The 18,121-nt window shown below is 36.6% G+C and overlaps 1 protein-coding gene across 1 annotated transcript in view; it reads left to right on the forward strand.

The window, feature by feature from the left end:
- The window catches only part of LOC137277880 (dyslexia-associated protein KIAA0319-like protein), an 85,558-nt gene that overhangs the window by 24,209 nt on the left and 43,228 nt on the right, over positions 1 to 18,121 (forward strand). Inside the window, exons 4-6 of the mRNA XM_067809857.1 lie at positions 9,495 to 9,722; positions 11,909 to 11,943; positions 12,332 to 12,392. Of these exons, the coding sequence (XP_067665958.1) occupies positions 9,495 to 9,722; positions 11,909 to 11,943; positions 12,332 to 12,392 (324 nt within the window). The remainder of the gene's footprint in view (positions 1 to 9,494; positions 9,723 to 11,908; positions 11,944 to 12,331; positions 12,393 to 18,121) is intronic.

Consider the following 18,121-nt stretch of genomic DNA (forward strand, 5'->3'; position numbering starts at 1 on the left):
CTGCTACCGGTTCATTGTCGTTAGATCCCCCACTGTATTCACATTGCATTAGGTGAGTTAGACACATTATTCACCTCTGCTCAGATGGACATGCTGATAGCCTGCCACGTCTCTAGTAGTTGGGATCAACATTAATTGTAGTGCTGCTTAACGTGTGACAGAGTATTGGGATTAATGACGTATTCTGACTTGTTAATGGTCGTCTGGATGTGTTTGGAGCCTTATATTCTGAATAATCTGGGACCAAGCTCTTTGTATCTGCAACAGGAACTTGTTATTTGTCATCATATTCATTAGATGTATGTGCTAATTTGTGAATAGTGTGAGATAAGTTTAGGAATTTGCAGAGTCTTTTTGTTTTGCTTTAAGTGCTTATCACAGCATTTGTAAGATACACCTCATGACTTCTTTAGGAGGCATTTTAGAGGTTGTGAAGATGAAAGAAAACTGAATTCTATTGCATTCATTGCAATTAAAAAAATCACTATCCATAGAACATGGTTTTCTACAATTCATGATAAAAAAATTCCCTAGTTAAATATTGGAATTACAAATTATAATAATCAACTGTTGTGTGTTGCATGACTGAGATGTATTTTACTGGTAACAGAATCATTAACACAGTAAAGAGGGAAGGACCTCTATATTTTGTGCAACACGATCAGACTGAATGCAGTATCGGGAGAAAATAAAGCATTTTCCCATTATACCGACCAGAGGCACTTAGTTGGCAATCCTAGATAAATCTGGTGTTATTGAAAGTGCTGGTCGCCTGGAGTGTCATGATGGAGGAGGTTCAGAGAGAGACTGTAGACTGCATTTCTCCTCGTGTACCTCCAGCTTTCTTCATCTGTGTTCATGCATTCCAAATGTCAAGTGAGCACTCGAGCTCCACTGTGCAAGATTTCCCTAGATCACACATTCTAGTTATGCGGCCACATATACTCATGTCAGTTGACCTTGACCCACACACCTCCCATACGCTAGCAGTAAGAAAACATCCAAACAGTAAAAGCCTCAAATATTCAATAAAAGTGTAAAACTGGAGCACTGATTTACAAACAGCAGAAAAAATAAAACAAGATTTTCAGATTTATGTATTTTCTTAGATGCTAAGAAAACATTTTTAGCAAGAATATTTTCCGTCAAACAAATATAATTTATATGTAGGCAGTGAAAGGATATTCATCTCACTTAATGTTATGAAGATCAAATTATCACTCTTGCTAAGGCACAGTTTGTTTTCATATATCAGCCTTTACCATATATTTTACTCATTTACATCCATCTTGTACATGTTTTCCTTATTTGTGTCAGTTTTATCTGACCACTGTTAGCATTTCAACAACATTTTATAGCTTTCATGAAAATTCAGGTAGCTTGAAATTATCGTAAACGAGGACGTCTGATGCTTTATGGGAACTTTTCCTGTCATTTATGTAGTCTTGAGTGCATGCGGAGAAAACGTTGACTGGTACAGGATTTACTTGTAGACGTGTTGTTTGTCTTAGGTCAACATGTTCAATGTAATGTAAGGCTGAACCACAAAGATCTGTGCTTCTGAATCTTGGTTTACTTTACTATAATGAGATAATGCAACTTTCTCAAGTTGTAATATTTTTGGGGAATTGAAAGCATGTGAGCAGCTGTGTGTTGCCATGGTACTTTTTCTTTTGCAAATTGGAGTTACCTGCCCTTCAGTTTCAGATTCGAGACAATAGGTTAAACATGTGTTTGTGTTGAGTGGGGTCATGGTTTGTAGTCAGGGGAGACATAGACATGAGACTTGTTTGTGTGATTTCAGACAACTGATATAAATGTCAGAATTAGAATCATAATCATATTTTTGAAATTGTGTCATTATTATCATGTTGTCATACTGAGAAACAACAGAGCTAGTTAGACCTTAGAGCTTAGTTAGAAATGGATGTAATGACTTAAAATCAACAGTATTCAGTGTAGAGTTGATATACATGTATTTCTGACAATATGATAAATTTTGCTTCAGTGCCAGTTGACATGGTCTGTGTGAAATGTAAAAACTTTCGCAAGTGGGGATTCCCACAAATCCATTTGAACGTCTAATATTTCAAAAGTTTATTAATTTTCATTATGTTTGAAATGACATGAAAATAAGAATGTTTCTCTTGAAAACAAGTTTTTGTTTATGTCGACCCAGTTATTTTGTGAAGAAAAACAAGAAAAATCCCATATGTGTTGAAGTAGATTATTCGATAACCACCTGATGTCTCTGCTGATCAATGGGGCTCTAGTACACTCCAGATCTCATCTTGTAATCAATAAGACCTGTTGTCCAACCCTGATGCACTGCTACAGCAGTCTTTGTGCTGAATTGGAACATGTAGAATCACGCTGATTTATAACCAACGATCCCATCTGTCAGTGTTTCTTGAATGTTTCCAATTTGGCTGATATGCCTGGGTTTTTGAAGTCTTTTTGTCTGTTACAGACTCCATCATATGCTAATGGAGGTGTTCAGATGGGCAGTATGCATATCTGTTGTTAAAGGTGCAGCATCTGATTTTTCAAGAAAATTTACACTACTTGATTTTAAAGCCACAATGTCACCTATTTTGGACAATATGTTAGCCTATATTATACATGTTGGGACATATGCACTACTTCTATTGATTCAGTAGAAGATTTATCATCCCTTTCTACTTCCATGAAATCATAATGGAGACTTCAAGACAAACAGAGAATACTTGACAATTATATGGAACGTAAACAGTTGCTTCGTACATCGAAAACTTTCACATATGGTTTGTCGATGTTTGTTGAACTGGTTTCAGTGACAGGTTGTGCGTAGGATATTTGTAAAGAACACTCGAAGGGACACAAGGGGTTGCGAGAAATAGTGTTCATCTGGTTGAGTCGATTTAATGCAACATTGCTTTAATTCTCATTTGAACTTTTTCTTTCAAATTTGTAATCTGAATGCTTAGTTTATTTTGGGATAAATGTGCATGGTAGCATCCCTGATGGCTGATAGTAAGTATTTTTGAGAGAAATGCATTATGTATTTTGTGAGAATCTTGTGCGAATACGTTATCTATTTTTAGAGAATTGTGTTTTTTAAGTGTCATCACTTGTCAGAAGTTTCACAGTATTCCCATTACAGTTTTTTGCTTAAACTGCACTGGCAGTGAACTCAAGTGATTATGTGGTATGAAGACAATAAAAACGTTTGAACATTACATGTTCCTTTTGCGAAATGTGCTCTTTGAACCATGTTTCTTACCTCTATTTTGTTCTGATCATTCAAAAGGTTTCTTTTCCAGAAAGTGTTCGTTGACGATTTCAGTGAAATGTTATCATCTAAACTGTCAAAGCATTCAGAGCCATAACGAAAGTATAATGTGTATTTAGCTGTCCTGTATTTCTCTCTCCAATGTGGGAATATTTAGGAGATAAACATCACGTGTTGGCCAATTTCCGGGTGTTATTGAGTATTTGAAGCACGGGAATGCATTTGGAACCGACGTGCTTCAAATACTCAATAACACCCGGAAATTGGCCAACACGTGATGTTTATCGACATTGTAAACACAAAAGTAAACCAAAGGGTTTTACTGTCTGCACTCGTTTACATTGAGTACGGGTACAGCAGTGAAGTGTCATCAGCAGGCCGTTTCAGCTGGTTCCCATGGTAGCGTCTGGAGTTGCTCATTTGTGACGTCATTCCGACTTTACGTCACAATATGATTTGAATGACGTCACCACTGTTGATGACTCACACCAAAACACCTTGTTTGCGAGGTCAATACGCAGTGAATAGTCTCGCAGTTTCCGGGAATCTAATACCATTTGATCATGTTTTTCAACCAATCAGATTACAGAACACTGTGACAATTTCACTTAATATGCTGTTACATAGGTCCATTAGGGTTTCACAGTTATCTTGGAAATCGGCCAAAAACTCACTGCTGATTGTGAGCCATAAGCAACATATACAGAGAATTGCATGAGGTTGAGAAGAAGATATTGATAACTTGAAACAAAAATGTTCCCACTTTAGCCTTGAAGAGCATAGGAGTGCACTTGCCACCACTATGACGATCATGTTTGTGATTACATATTACAGCTGTCTGTCCCTTGGGTGTCTTCTCTAGACACTACAAGTGACTTATAAAAGTAGCAGTGATGTAATGTAGATGAAAAAAGGATCTGTGTAATGTGAATCCTTTGTCTATCCATCTTTTGTTTGAATATTTAACAAAAAATCTGAAGTTCATTTCTTTTAAGCTACAACAAAATGTAAACAAATGTTGTTTCTGTATGGATTTTTCTGTCATAAAAGTTTTGTAGATCATAAACAAAACATGTGTAGACATAATGGATGTATAATGCTGAAATCCTTATTGAATTACACTTCTAACCAAATGGCCTACGTTAAAGTGATCCAGAGTTTTGCCCCTTGTATATATTCCTGCTTACATCTGCAGTTTTGATGCTAGAGTGGAAATTCAGACAGTCACACACAGACAGACAGGCGGGCAGACAGACAGACAGACAGACAGACAGATTTATTCAATATTGTGGGTCTGACGACCTTTAATACAATTGACAGATACAATATTTTACAATGCCACATGTTCTTTTCATGTATACTGTTGAAACAGGTGTTTTAAAACAGAGCAACTGCTTTAGCAACATTTGAATCATTAGAGTTCAATACGTTTATCATACTTTGTTCACATTTAGAGCAGAGGCATGGCATTCAGCTGTGGCAAGTACTTTTGCCGAATTTCATTTTATTTTATACATGATTGACATCAGCATGACATAAAAAAATGTTACACACCACACAAATGCATTTTATGAGATATCAAACAGATCAGGGCTCACTTGCACAAAACAATCTTACTGCCACAATTATTGTAAATCCTTAAGATTGCGATCTTAGACTTTGACTTCAATCGCCATCCACTTGCACAAGGTGATTGTGGACTAAGATCATTGTAAGTTGCAATTAAAACTAACAATTGGTCAGAACCAGTTGTAAGGAGCTAAGATCCTCGTATTCTGTAGCAAAATGGCATTCTAGTTGGTGTCAGTGTCATGCAAATAATTAGCTTTACATTTGGAGATTCCTTTTATATTACAAACTGTATGATTTTCCTCTATGCCTCAACAACACGAAGAATGCAACATCGATTTAACGTCAGAAATATCATTATTTGTGGTAGTGAACAAAATCATTATCGAGTGGACATCATAAAGTACAATTCTCACCCAATTCAGTGTTGGAAAAAGTATGCACACCATACCTTTTTGATAAACGAGGAAAGGATAGTAACGATAGGTGTCTGCATGCAATGAACAGTGGCCATGACCTTTTCAATAACTCAAGGGCAGCTAATCTTAGTTTTTGCACAAGATTGGAGTGGTTGCCCTTTGCATATCGTGCCAATGCCATAAAATCTGTCATGCCCAAATACAATGTATGTTGGTTGTGTTGTGACATTGCAGACCTCCACATATGTTTCTTTTCGGTCAATGATTTTGTCTTAGTTTATCATTAAAATAATCTACAATTCGATAACATGCAAAATTATGTTTCTTTCTAATTCCAAAATCTTAAGTTAAATCTGATGAGAGACAAGAGTTGTAATCTGTGCATTTTAAATGTAATACAAGTATTCTTCAAACAGGAAAAATGCACTTGCTGAGGTATGTGAAATTTGCATAAAAACAAAAAAAAAATAATTATCAACAACATAGCCTAAAGTAATTAACATATTGTGGATAAGTATTTAACAACACATGCAACACACTCACAGAATAATATCGTTTTCATATTTCCGTCATGCATTTTCCACAACACTCCCACAGTCATGTCACCCTTTCATATCTTTACAAATCTAATGCTTATGGAGTATATTTGGGATTTTACTCCAAATATCACCAACCAGATGCCAAACTATGTTTCACTGACAGCGATTGGCAAGTCATGGTATATTTAGGTGTTATATATCATAAGGAAAATTTTTCTATAAGTTATTTTCAGGTCAATAGCTAGGTCAATAACTCAAGACCCATTGTTAATGTATTTGTTTGTATTTCAATATTTTCATAAAACATGATATTTCTAACATTCTTAGTTATAAATCAAATAAGAATGTAGAAAAATTTGAGAATAACCCCCGAGGTACGAGTGATTATATATGTTACCTTCCACGTTATCAATTCCTTCTTCCACATTATCAATTCCTTCTTCCACATTATCAATTCCTTCTACCACATTATCATTTCCTTTAAAGATTTGTGGGTTTGTTTTTTTAGTTCTTTTTTTCTTTGTTTTGTTTTGTTTTGTTTTGTTTTCATGAAACTTCTGCAAGGTGCGATTAAGGAAGGAATGTCAGTTGTGTGCAGTAACCAGTACCATGATCTATTTGCGCTGCATGCCATGCGCACTTGCAGACAGCTGTAAACAGGAGTCAAGTCGAGAAATTTCTCCCTCCAACGTTGAAGAGTTTGATCTTAGTTAAGATCGCAATCTTAAATCCATGTTGTCTTAAGATCGTCTATGTGCAAGTGGATTAGGGCAATTGTATGGTGATTGGAATGTTGATTGTAGGGGCCTAAGACTGATTGTAACTAAGATTGCTCTGTGCAAGCGGGCCCTGATATCAGCTAACATTTTCTTAACTTATAGTTACTAAACTTATCTGAGTACATTTGTCATATTTAATCATGTGCTGCATAAAATGACTAAAATAATCTCTTTATGATGTTTATGCAAAACAAACCTTGAACATTGTAAGCATTGTTTGCCTTCTGAGTAGTTCAGCATTTGCAAGCATTTTAGCTGCAAAGATAAGGAACTAATTCCTAACAACTACTATGTAATTCCATAGTTTAAGGTAGGTTTACTTGCAAGGAACAACAACTCACAAGCGATGTCTGTAGAGTCATTTAGAAGTTGTTGTAGACGACCAAGATAGTTCTTGGATTAGGCTTCTGCATTCTTTTCAACACAACATTGTGGGACCATTACAGATTGTGATGAAGTGATCTGTAATGGTCCCGAAACGTTGTGTGGAAAAGAATAACGTCTTGGTCACCTACAAGTCACATGTACTGTTTGCTTTTATAAGATTTCTAAAAAAGTTTCTCAAGAAAATTACTTCCCATTTAGAAGCTTGAAATGTTTTTTGTGATGTATCTCAGACAGAACAAAATTTGAAATCAGTAATTTTTGTTTCCAAGTTTATCCATAGCACAAATTGTAGATATGGCGAGATCCATCTGCTGTGATCCACTCTATAAGCCCATAATATTGCATGCTGGGATTGAAGCTTAGAGATTTGCTGCAGTATTTTTTTTGTTTCCTATAGTTATTGCACCTGCGACAAACATCTTAGAGAAGACAACAGATCTTTACATTAAAGGGATCGTTTGCTGATTTTTGTTAGTTTGATTCTTATCAGTTTCAGGTTTTTATGCTTTAACTACATATCCTCCAATCAAACTTCTTGACTGATTCCTTCATTTTGATTTACTCTAAACAACCAGTGATAAAACTGTAATAAGGTCAGAGAACGAGTTGACCTTAATGAATACAAATTAATTTTGCATGAAAGGGAAACAGCAAATAAATCTAGTAAATCCATATCATTCTTCCTTCCCCTATCAACAGAATAGAAACAGACACTGGGTGATTTACTAGAGACTTTCAGGTTAGTCCGCTGTGGGACTTTATATTGCTGAATCCAGTGAAGACTGAATTAATAGGTATGTGGGCTGTAGAGAATAACCTATCAGATATAAAGAATTTTCTGTCCTTTGTGGTCTTGACTGTATCTCAAATGATGAGACCTATAGTATTTATTCATGACAGTCACATATTCCCTCAGTCTGATCTTTTACTAGTGAGTGAGTTTAGCTTTACACTGCTCTCAGCAATATGCCAGCTATATGGAAAATAAATGAGTCTGGAGCAGACAGTCCAGTGATAAACAGCATGAGCATCGATCTGCACAATTGGGAACTGATGACATATGTCAATGAAGTTAGTGAGTCTGACCACCCCCGATCCCGTTAACTGCCCCCTACAACTATCATAGTCACCATCTGTGGCAAGCATGGGTTGCTGAAGACCTATTGTAGTATTACTACACTGGATTTTTTAGCATGCTAGTCATATTGATTATTAGTGGGTAGATAAGGTTGTGTTAGAAGGACAACGCACATATACTGACAATTGAAAGCACTGCGCCATATTTTCTCATAAACCAAACACCAGTTTTGAAGTATTGATGCTGTTATGATGTTTTGATTGAAATGTTGTCGCATGTTGTGCATAATATGGCGTGGTATATATACCCCATTAGCTAGTTGATGTGGTCCTTAAATGGACAGAATGATCACACTGTAGGGACTTGAGGTAGACCAGTGTTAGAGTCCATTTGAGTCAAAATCTCCCCAATGAATTGCTTTCTAACTCAAAAACAAATAATCGTACATGACTCAAATGAACACCCAAGTAAATAAGAAAAACACACAAACTGTTGAGAAGTTTGTGATAATTTTTGTCAACAAAATATGAAAGTTGTGTAACAAACCATCATTATTTTCATTTGATACAGCAAGATTTGTAACAAGGTCGTATGAACAGCTCAGGTAACAGCCAGGTAAACACGTGCAAATTTGATTTCATTGGTAACGGATGGTGTCAAAAGTTATCACTCTGTAAGTTACATCATTTGCGATTATTTGTTTTTGAGTTAGAATACAATTCATTTGGGAGATTTTGACTCAAATTTACTGTAACACAATGCCAACATCACACCAGTCACATCGTATGTTGTAACTCATATGGGACTGTATTATCGCACGGATTATTACACATTCCCTTGGATTGTAACATAAACCTCCCTTGGCTTAGGATTATTACATGTTTTGAAAACTGAGGGAACTTTGTCTTGCTATTATTGATTGCGATGGTAAAATATCACATTTTCAATAACTTCCAACATACAGTGTTGATGTCTGGTTTCGAACCCGAATCCGTTAACTAACTTGGCCGTTTTATCCACTAGCCTATGAAGGATCACTGTGAAGAATGAGATTGTTTGTCAGCAGGAATTGTTTGTCCTTACAAGACGGGTAGTGTGCGCAGGGCATGTGCAGAGCACGTGCATTACGTGTGCAAGTCAAGATGTCAGTTGCCAGAGTGATTTCAGTTGATTTCAACAGTAAATACCGAAGATTAAAATTATGTCTGAAGTATGTCTTACGTCAGCTTGAATACAACTGCAACCCAAGTAACTGAAGATAAACAGTAACTGTCACCCCCTATGTTTATCTTTCGGGTTGCGGGATTTTAAATCACATAAAAACCCTGTGGCATCTTTTATCTTACACTTTAGTGTGCCCTGCATTGATACTGCTCAAGTATTGTGAAAAGAGGAATTACAAGCTCACTCACTGTGGAGTGAAGTGTAAATATTATCATCTTCTTTTGTCAGAGTATACCAGCACCAGCACCAGCAGCAGCAGCAGCACAACGCCTCCACCACTGACTCAACCAACAGTGTGTGAGTTTGGGATCTTGGGTGAATGTAAGCATGAGCATGAGGAGTGTGTCCTGCGAGAGGGTTCCAAGTCCCGCATGGGGTTGTGTCAGTGTGAGCAGGACTACCATCGGGACGAGAACTCCAACTGTGTAAAGGCGGACCTGGTCCTTGGAATTAAAGGTAACCATGTTTGATGGTCATAGGGGATGGTGGTTTGTGTAGTGTTTAAGCCACTTTATCACTCATTAACCCAATATGTTTCAGTACATGGCTATGTAATGTTTCCTGTAGACCACAAAAAGGGCAGGGTGAAGTTTCTACAGAAAAGGGCACCCTAGTTTGAAAAGGGCACAAACCACAATAAAAACCAAAACAAAAAGATCAGATTGAGCCTCATGTATTATTAGCCTACAGTCTCCTTTGTTTTTTCTCAGGAAACTTTTCACAACAGCTTCCAAGTCGGTGTCATTGTAGGTGTCAGTGTTTAGGCTGATCATAAGATGCTTTTTACAGTTGCTGATTTTCAGTCTGTTCCTGTGCTCCGTCACAACCAGCAAGTACTGAGCAGGGCGCAGTAAAAAGGGGCAGGGCGCCAGAAAAATGGGCAGCGCCCTTCTAAAACACTCTGGAGGAAACACTACTAAGTCATTAATCATTTCATCATAAAGATATGTTCCATGTGCTATTCATGGATACTTAGAACAGACTGTGAAAAAATGCTAACATCTGTCAATACTGGACAGAATGAACAGTCCAAATCCTTTACGAAAGTGATGATGAGATTATCGGAGTAAATTCATACAGAATCCCACTCTTAGCCATGTTTAGCAGTATAGTTATGTCACAAGACAGGAGAAAACTGAAGTAACTGCAAGACAAAATATACATGATTCTCGGTGCAGATTTTGATACAATTTGTCATAAGATGTGACCATGGGATCAATTGGTAAGGTATCTTTGCTGATACTATGACATACGTGTAGCAGTGTAGATATCTGCTGACAGTGTCAATCACTGATTTGTCTAGTCAACACTCAAATATTTACAGGCTGCTTTCCAGGCTATAGCAACAACTAAGCAGGCAAACCAATGGCATACTCAAGAACTATGTCCTAATATGCTCTATTCTGATTCTGACTTGATGCTTATGAGCACAGCATAATGTAAAACATATTGTAGGGTCATAAACAGAGTATTAGTATTATGTCAAACTATTGGTTTGGTCAAAATACACCCATCCCCATAGGCACCTGAGATGTCCACCAGTTGTGCAACAAGGAAGTGCATAATTTGGATACTGATGAATTTTAATGCTGGTGTAAAGCGTAAGCATTTATCATGGAAGTTTAGTGTTACACAACGATGAAATACTGAATAATGTGAAGGATCAGATTACTAAGTTGGATTGAAATAAACAAAAGATATATCAACAACTGAAAATAGAGAGTGAAAATTGACTGATCTTAGTTGCTCTCTACCCTACAATGTTACACATAGGTTTAGAAAGCAAAGAAACCATGAAAAGATAATGATTAAAGAATAATAGCTGAGTTCGATATTTTGTTCTTTATTGTAGATTTTACCTTTAGGGCTGAATTATTTTATGTCTATCAATATCAGTCAATGGATTGGGTTGTCCATTTTCGATTATTTACAGGTTGATATTTTATTCCCAGAATTGTTCTGATTGAACCGTTGGCACATAGAAAATTACTGCATATAGATGGGTTTGTTTGTTTTTGTGATATTTTTATTATGCATCTTATATTTCTGTTTAAAGGAAATAAGTTGAAAATAGCTGCAAATTACAATCTTGTTCATATCAGTATCTATGATACATTTGAATGAAGTGTTGTAATTGAGAACCAAGAGAGTTATTCCCCTTCTATCATTATTTAGACTGCATAGTGAATTTGGTTCCACTCAGAAGATTATACTTCTCATGCGGCTCATCCAGATGATCAGCAGTGACATTTGTGATTTGCAGGAAATGTTTTCAGCCTTTCAGCCATTTTATATATTGATAGGAAGTTCAATATTTACCTTAAAATTTTTTAAACTGAGATCGGAATCAAGATTTTTTGTGCCAGCCTTAATTTTTATATGTATATAACTTGAAGCTGCAGTCACTAAGAGCCTTCTGTAAGACTTTAGGAGCTTTATGTTCAGGCCAACCTTTTACTAGTCTCCCTTTCTTACATCTGCATGGTGTAATGGACGGAGTGGTCAACAGATGAATGAAAGGTTGCTTACTCCTCTAAGCTATAGTCAACAAGATGGCCAACATAAAGTTGTAAGTGTCAAACAAAATATGATTCTATTTTGGTGCTTGAAAAGATGTTTCATTATGATTTAATGTGTTTCAGATAAAAAGACCTCCGAAGATCACACTGATTCATCGGTAAGTAGTGTGCTAGTTATTTTGAAAAAGTTGATATTTTTTAAGGGAAAATAATTTTTTACAGTTTTTCATGTTAAATCTGCTGTATCATATTTTGAATGTAAAATAAGAGTTTAAATAATCAGTGCACTGTCTATTTATCTATCACAAATGTGGGACCAAGCAATGAAATATAGCTATCTGGTGCCATCAGCAATATTGCTTGCTGTTTTTAAGCTATCTGACTGATGGGACAACCAAATAATGTAAGGATACCTTTTATACTCTTGAACAGATCAGTCCAGCTAAGTGAATATCTTACCTAAGTTACAATTTCCACTTATGTAGATTTGGATATTTGTTTGACGATGTGAACAAATGTGTTTAACACGAGTCCTGTCATCCCCAGACTGGCACAACAAAGGCATCATCTAGTGGGGAGGTCAAGCCGGGGGATGATGGAAAGAAAGGTGAGCAAAGAACAAAGCCATTTGGATACTTTGTATATACACACTTCCTATGTCGATCATGAAGTGCACAAGGATCAAGTTGGTATCAAGTTGGTATGAAATTCAGACTGCAGTGGGAGTGCTGGTGGATGGAAAGCTTGCGTTCAGTTAACATTTGTACATCTTGAGGTTTAGTACATTCATGTATGTGGTAGGTCATTTCAAAACTGCCTGTACGATCTTTAATACAAGATATAGGTAGAACACTGTGATGTGGCACAACAAAAACATGCTGAAATATTCTTCTTACCTCAGAATTTTATGCCCCTGACCTAAAAACTTTTTGTCTGTCCACCCATCTGCCTGAAGACACTTTTGTTCAATCAGTAACTTACCCATAGTATTAGGAGAGGTACAGTGCAAAGGTTATGAGTGGATATTATTAATTTATGAAAAATCATCACAAATCCTGTCTTTTGAACTCTGGAAAGATTTCATATTTGCTCAACCAATAACATTAAGGTCATATAGTGGATTGTTTTCAGAGTTGAGTAATGTTCTCTTTGCTTTTAGGAAAGTTTTATGGCAAAGTTTGAAACAGACCTAGTTTTGTCAAGAGTAACCATTATTAACTGTTATTGAGCTGATGTTTGAAATCCTGATCAAGAGTATTAGTGACACAGGTTGTGGCTCTTAAATGTTTATCAAGGCCAACAACTTATTTCCATATGAATACCTATGATGTAAAGGTTATCTTCATCAAATTTACATTTACGTTCATGTCCATCAAAACTACCTATACCTTTGGATTTTATGAGTTATCTCCCTTACCCTTCAGTCTACATATGATTGGTAAAATGTCAATGTAAATCAAGGGCAGGTAATTTGCAATATCAAGAACCATGGGTTGGTTTGAGCATTAAGTTATAATATAATACATGCAAAAATCCTATATTTCCATCCTGTCTGTTATTATTGGCCAACATTGTCTTAAAAAGTATTCCTTTATATGAGTCATTTTATGTGTTTGTTACATATGAAAGTGATTCATAACCTCATTCTTATTAAACAATCTGAATCATACAATGGACTCAGTACTTATCACATTTCTTCTGATCATGGAAAGATATCTTTCTTTGAGTGAGTTTAGTTTTACGCTGCTTTTAGCAATATTCCAGCAATATCACGGCGGTGTAAGTGTATCTACTCATTAATATGCCATCTTGACCTCTTCACACAAGATGGTGTACCCCAGCTTGATATTGCTGGAATATTGCCAAAAGACCATACTCAAACTCTCACCTTTCACACAAGTAGCTGATGTAATGAGGTGCGATGGGGTAGCAGAGTGTTCGCTCATCATGCCGAAGACCCGGGTTTGATTCCCCACATGGGTACAACAAGTGAAGCCCATTTTCTGATGTCCCCTGCCGTGATGTTGCTGGAATATTGCTAAAAGCGGCATAAAACTAAACTCACTCACTTACTCACTGATGTCATGATATAATCAATAAAATCCCATTTATATCATCAGGTTGTGTGACATTCATATAGCAGTGTAAGCCTGTTGTGACTGATGGGAGAACCCAATTTGAAAAGGCAAGCAGTATGGATACCTTTGTGTTCAGACCTGTACTGCCTTACATTTCTTTTTTCTCTCTGCTGAAATTTTAAGTAGAAGGTGGTGTTACATTTTCTGTCACTTCTTTGAGACTCATTTAGAAGTTGGGGAAGTAAGGAAGGATAGCAGCAATATACTGATGAACAACTTCTGTAGGGAGAGGGAGAGTGATGACCCTGACAGCAGTGAGTCCATGTCGTATTCAGAATCACAGTGCAATGACTCTTGATACCATCCCCTACTGATGAAATTTACTGATGAAATTGTGCCTCCAGCTTACCTGGCTGTGACTGTCACTTCACCTTGACACAAATTTTCAAATATCTAAAAAGAACAATGATGGTTTGTTAAAGAAACTTTTCATTTTGTTGACAAAAATTATTACAAACATCTGCAGAGTGGATGTCTTTCTCTTATTTACTTTGATGTTGTTTGAGTCATTTACATCATGTCGTGATGAAAACTCAGTCTAACTATACAATAAAGCTATACAGCTTTTACATTTTATACTCTTTTGATATTTCTCGATTAAATCATCTCAGTTAATTATCGTGTGTTCCCAATTACCAAGTGAGATGTTCACCGACATTGGTGTCAGGCAGCCAGTAAAGAACATGCTAATTGCCACTCACATGTGTTTGTTTGTTTGTTTATGGTCAGATTTATCTGACCGACTGTGTTGATAATCAGATTAATGAGTGTTTTCACAATGAATGTTCAATAATCAGAAGCTAGATTGGTGTATCCAAGTCGGAATGCGAGAATGTCATATTAACGAGAGTCATTATGAATGTTCTAAATGATTCCTAATGACTGTATCATTATATTTTATGATATTAGCAATTCATTGGGGAGATTTTGGCTCAAGCAGAATGTACAGAAAAATGGAGATCTCACTGTAGTAAAGAAGTTCTTCATTCTGTCGGTGTGGCATACTGTGCAAACAAACCTGTGTATCCACATCATTATGATATTATTGAATAATTTGTACCAAAACCAAACAACAGCTGTTATTGCTGCTATTAGTTCAATAATAAGAACAACATATGCACTGTTATAGGTGATGTACTTGACAGGTGGACATGTTGCTGCTAATGGTCCTTGTACATTCCTGCTCATCAATATATGCTTATCTCGACTGTGTACATGTTGACTGTAGTGTTCAAGCCTTGAGGTAGCCTAGTGGGGAGAGTTAATGGCTTACTGCATACATGGGTTTCATCAAAGTGGTGATCATTACTGCTGGATGCTGGATCTTGATCATGTATCATGTGCTTGTTCGTGTGTCTGTTTTTTTTTTCTCAAACACAGGCATAGGACAGATTTCCGAAACTTGTACTGGTGCCAAGTAAACATTTGAAATGTTTTTATTGATTCTTCACCACAGTTGTATGTAGTTACGTTGAAAAACGCAGCTTATATTTCTGATTGTGGCTTTCTGTTACTCCGCTGTAATATGTGTTCTGGTATCAGTTATCAGTGTTTAAGTCATGCCCTGTGAGCCTTCTGTTAGAAGACATATCCATCTGATACAAGACTTCTTCTATTGTCTAGTATACTGACGCAATCAGCAGTATTCCAGCCATATGGCTGCGGTCTTTGAATAATTAATTCGGAACCATACAATCCAGTGATCAACACCACGAGCATCGATCTGTGCAATTTGGAACCAATAACATATGATACCGTTAGTTGCCTCTTATCACAAGTCTGGTCGCCTTTTATAGCAGCAATGGGTTGCTGAAGGCCTATTCTACCACGGACCATCACAGGTCACATCCAGCTGAAACTGTGGCATGTCTACCTCAGAGGAATAGAATTCTAAGACAGTTTAGACTTGTACACTTTGCTGCTTCCTTGTTTCTATGAAGTGTGATAATCATTAGACTCGGTCTTGCCTCCTCTCCCATGTGAGAAAGGTCATGACCAACTGTTAAAGCTGGGACATGTATGTTGTGCTGATGAATCTAGAATTGAGATACCCGGACGACCTGTGTAGACCTTTGATGGCTCAAACTGTCTGATATATGTAGCATGTCATACTAGTGCATTTGGAACTTATGTATTGAACCAGAAAATGTCATGGTATGATCGAAACAATGGGTTCAAAGGGATGGAAAACATTTGAAAAAGTCGATGCAGCAGCTGTGTAATACGGAAATTGAAGTGCGATACATGATTCACCAAGTTTTCTGCTTTGCATGGTTCTGTAACTGCTATTGCAAGAGTAAACAGGTAGGGTGTACAATACACTGTAAAACTAACATTATCTTCTGATGATATTTCATTGACTGTATCCAGAGCAATTAGAATTTTCAGATCATTTTGGTTGTTTCCTTTGTACTTAGTCTAAGAGACATTTCAGGTTAATATCAACCACTGTAGTGGTACTTGTTCTCTCACAGACTGATGATGTTCTGTGTGGTTTGTTTGAAGTTCCCATTAATGACTTGTTTCTTTGCGTCAAAAGTGGAATATTGTGACAGCAAGTTAACAAGAACTGGCACATCCACTACAAGAAACAATAAGCACTTTGGTATTACATGTTTGGAAATATCCTGGATGGTTTGTCATAACTAAGCTGGATTATAGTAATCAATCTAACTAAAGCCAAATGTATGCAGTAGTTGGTATTTAATAGTACCTAAAACCCATATCAAGATGCCTAGTGGCATTAAGGGCATTTTATGCGCAAAGCACAGACAATTTTTTTCTAGGTTATCCAAAGCTATTATCGAGTTGCTAGATGGTAAACATTCATTTGACCATCTTATTCCATCGAGTGTCCATTTGGTAGGGTGAACAGAGCCAGTTAAGAACAATCTCACTGAAGTGAGAGCACATATATCATCACATGTGCATCATTGTGGGGCAGGACTGAAGTCCAAGAAACTCTCATGAGTCAAGCTGCCAAACACTGTTGCAAAGAATCTCCATGACTGACAGTGGTTAGCTTCACCCGATTTGTGACTTGGGATTTATGCACAAGATCACACGCCACAAAATTATTGGGATTTCCTTAAAATGTAAAATGTATTTTTCTTTGTCCACTCTATACATTTAATGGAAAGTGGTTGCGCAATATTTTCTGCATGATGTAAATCCTGATGATTGTAATTGTATTGCCAATAGTACCAGCTGACTAGTATCTGTACGTGGGGTCATTCAGCATGCTACTCAGCCTCAACATGTCTGTATCGAGATATCTAGATTCATGGACATGCAAGGAATATTGATACCTAGCATGGAGGGAGGTAACTGTGATAAATAGTCTCATTCATCAGTGGGGATGTGGTCTGAATAATACAGAAATATATCCTCTACGAATCTGTTACACGAGTTACTGTCGTCGGTATATTTTTATGCTGTCCTTTAGAAGATAAGGAGAATGATTTTTGAGTATACTATTGATGCTGCTACACAGATGTGGAACAACCTAACTGTCGATGCATCAATAAATACATGTAGTTCAATAGTTACATGCCTCCCTCGATCTGCAACTCTGTCTGCAAAATTTTACATACACGACAATTCTTATTGATATCAGCTTCTTGTATTTATTATAGTTGAAAAGTTGTTATCCATAAGATTTGTCCTGCATTAATACATCAACTTCTAAATGCCTTTTAAGAAACACAAGATGTTACATGACACGTCATTTTGTACAAGACTCACAAACTATTGTCATGGGAGTCAATCTTAACGCAAGTCTTATAGGCAACTTTCAGAATTTATTTTGATAAAATCAAAACTACTGATAGTTTTCAATGATAGTTTGACTTTTACAGACTGTCAGATTGTTCCAGAGAACTTAGGGTGTCTGCCAGGGAAAGAAAATTTTGAAAAATACCCATTGTCACTAAAATCACATTGAGTAAGGGAATCATTACCGTTTTTCAAATGAGAGTCGCCAACTGACCACAGTGGATTAAAATTGTTTTAGTGACTTTGATATATGATGACTTCTATATTCTCAATGAATCTTTTTATGTTCATCTTGTTCATTTTAATCTTGCAGTCTCGGCTTTTATTGTAGATTGTATTATCTTTATTTTGATGTGTAGAAGAAAATGATACATGCAAATGGGTCATTGCATGGAAAAAGGCAATTTAAGCTTTTGGTCTGAAG

The sequence above is a fragment of the Haliotis asinina genome, chromosome 3 (genome assembly GCF_037392515.1).
Source record: "Haliotis asinina isolate JCU_RB_2024 chromosome 3, JCU_Hal_asi_v2, whole genome shotgun sequence".
NCBI classification, from domain to species: domain Eukaryota; kingdom Metazoa; phylum Mollusca; class Gastropoda; order Lepetellida; family Haliotidae; genus Haliotis; species Haliotis asinina.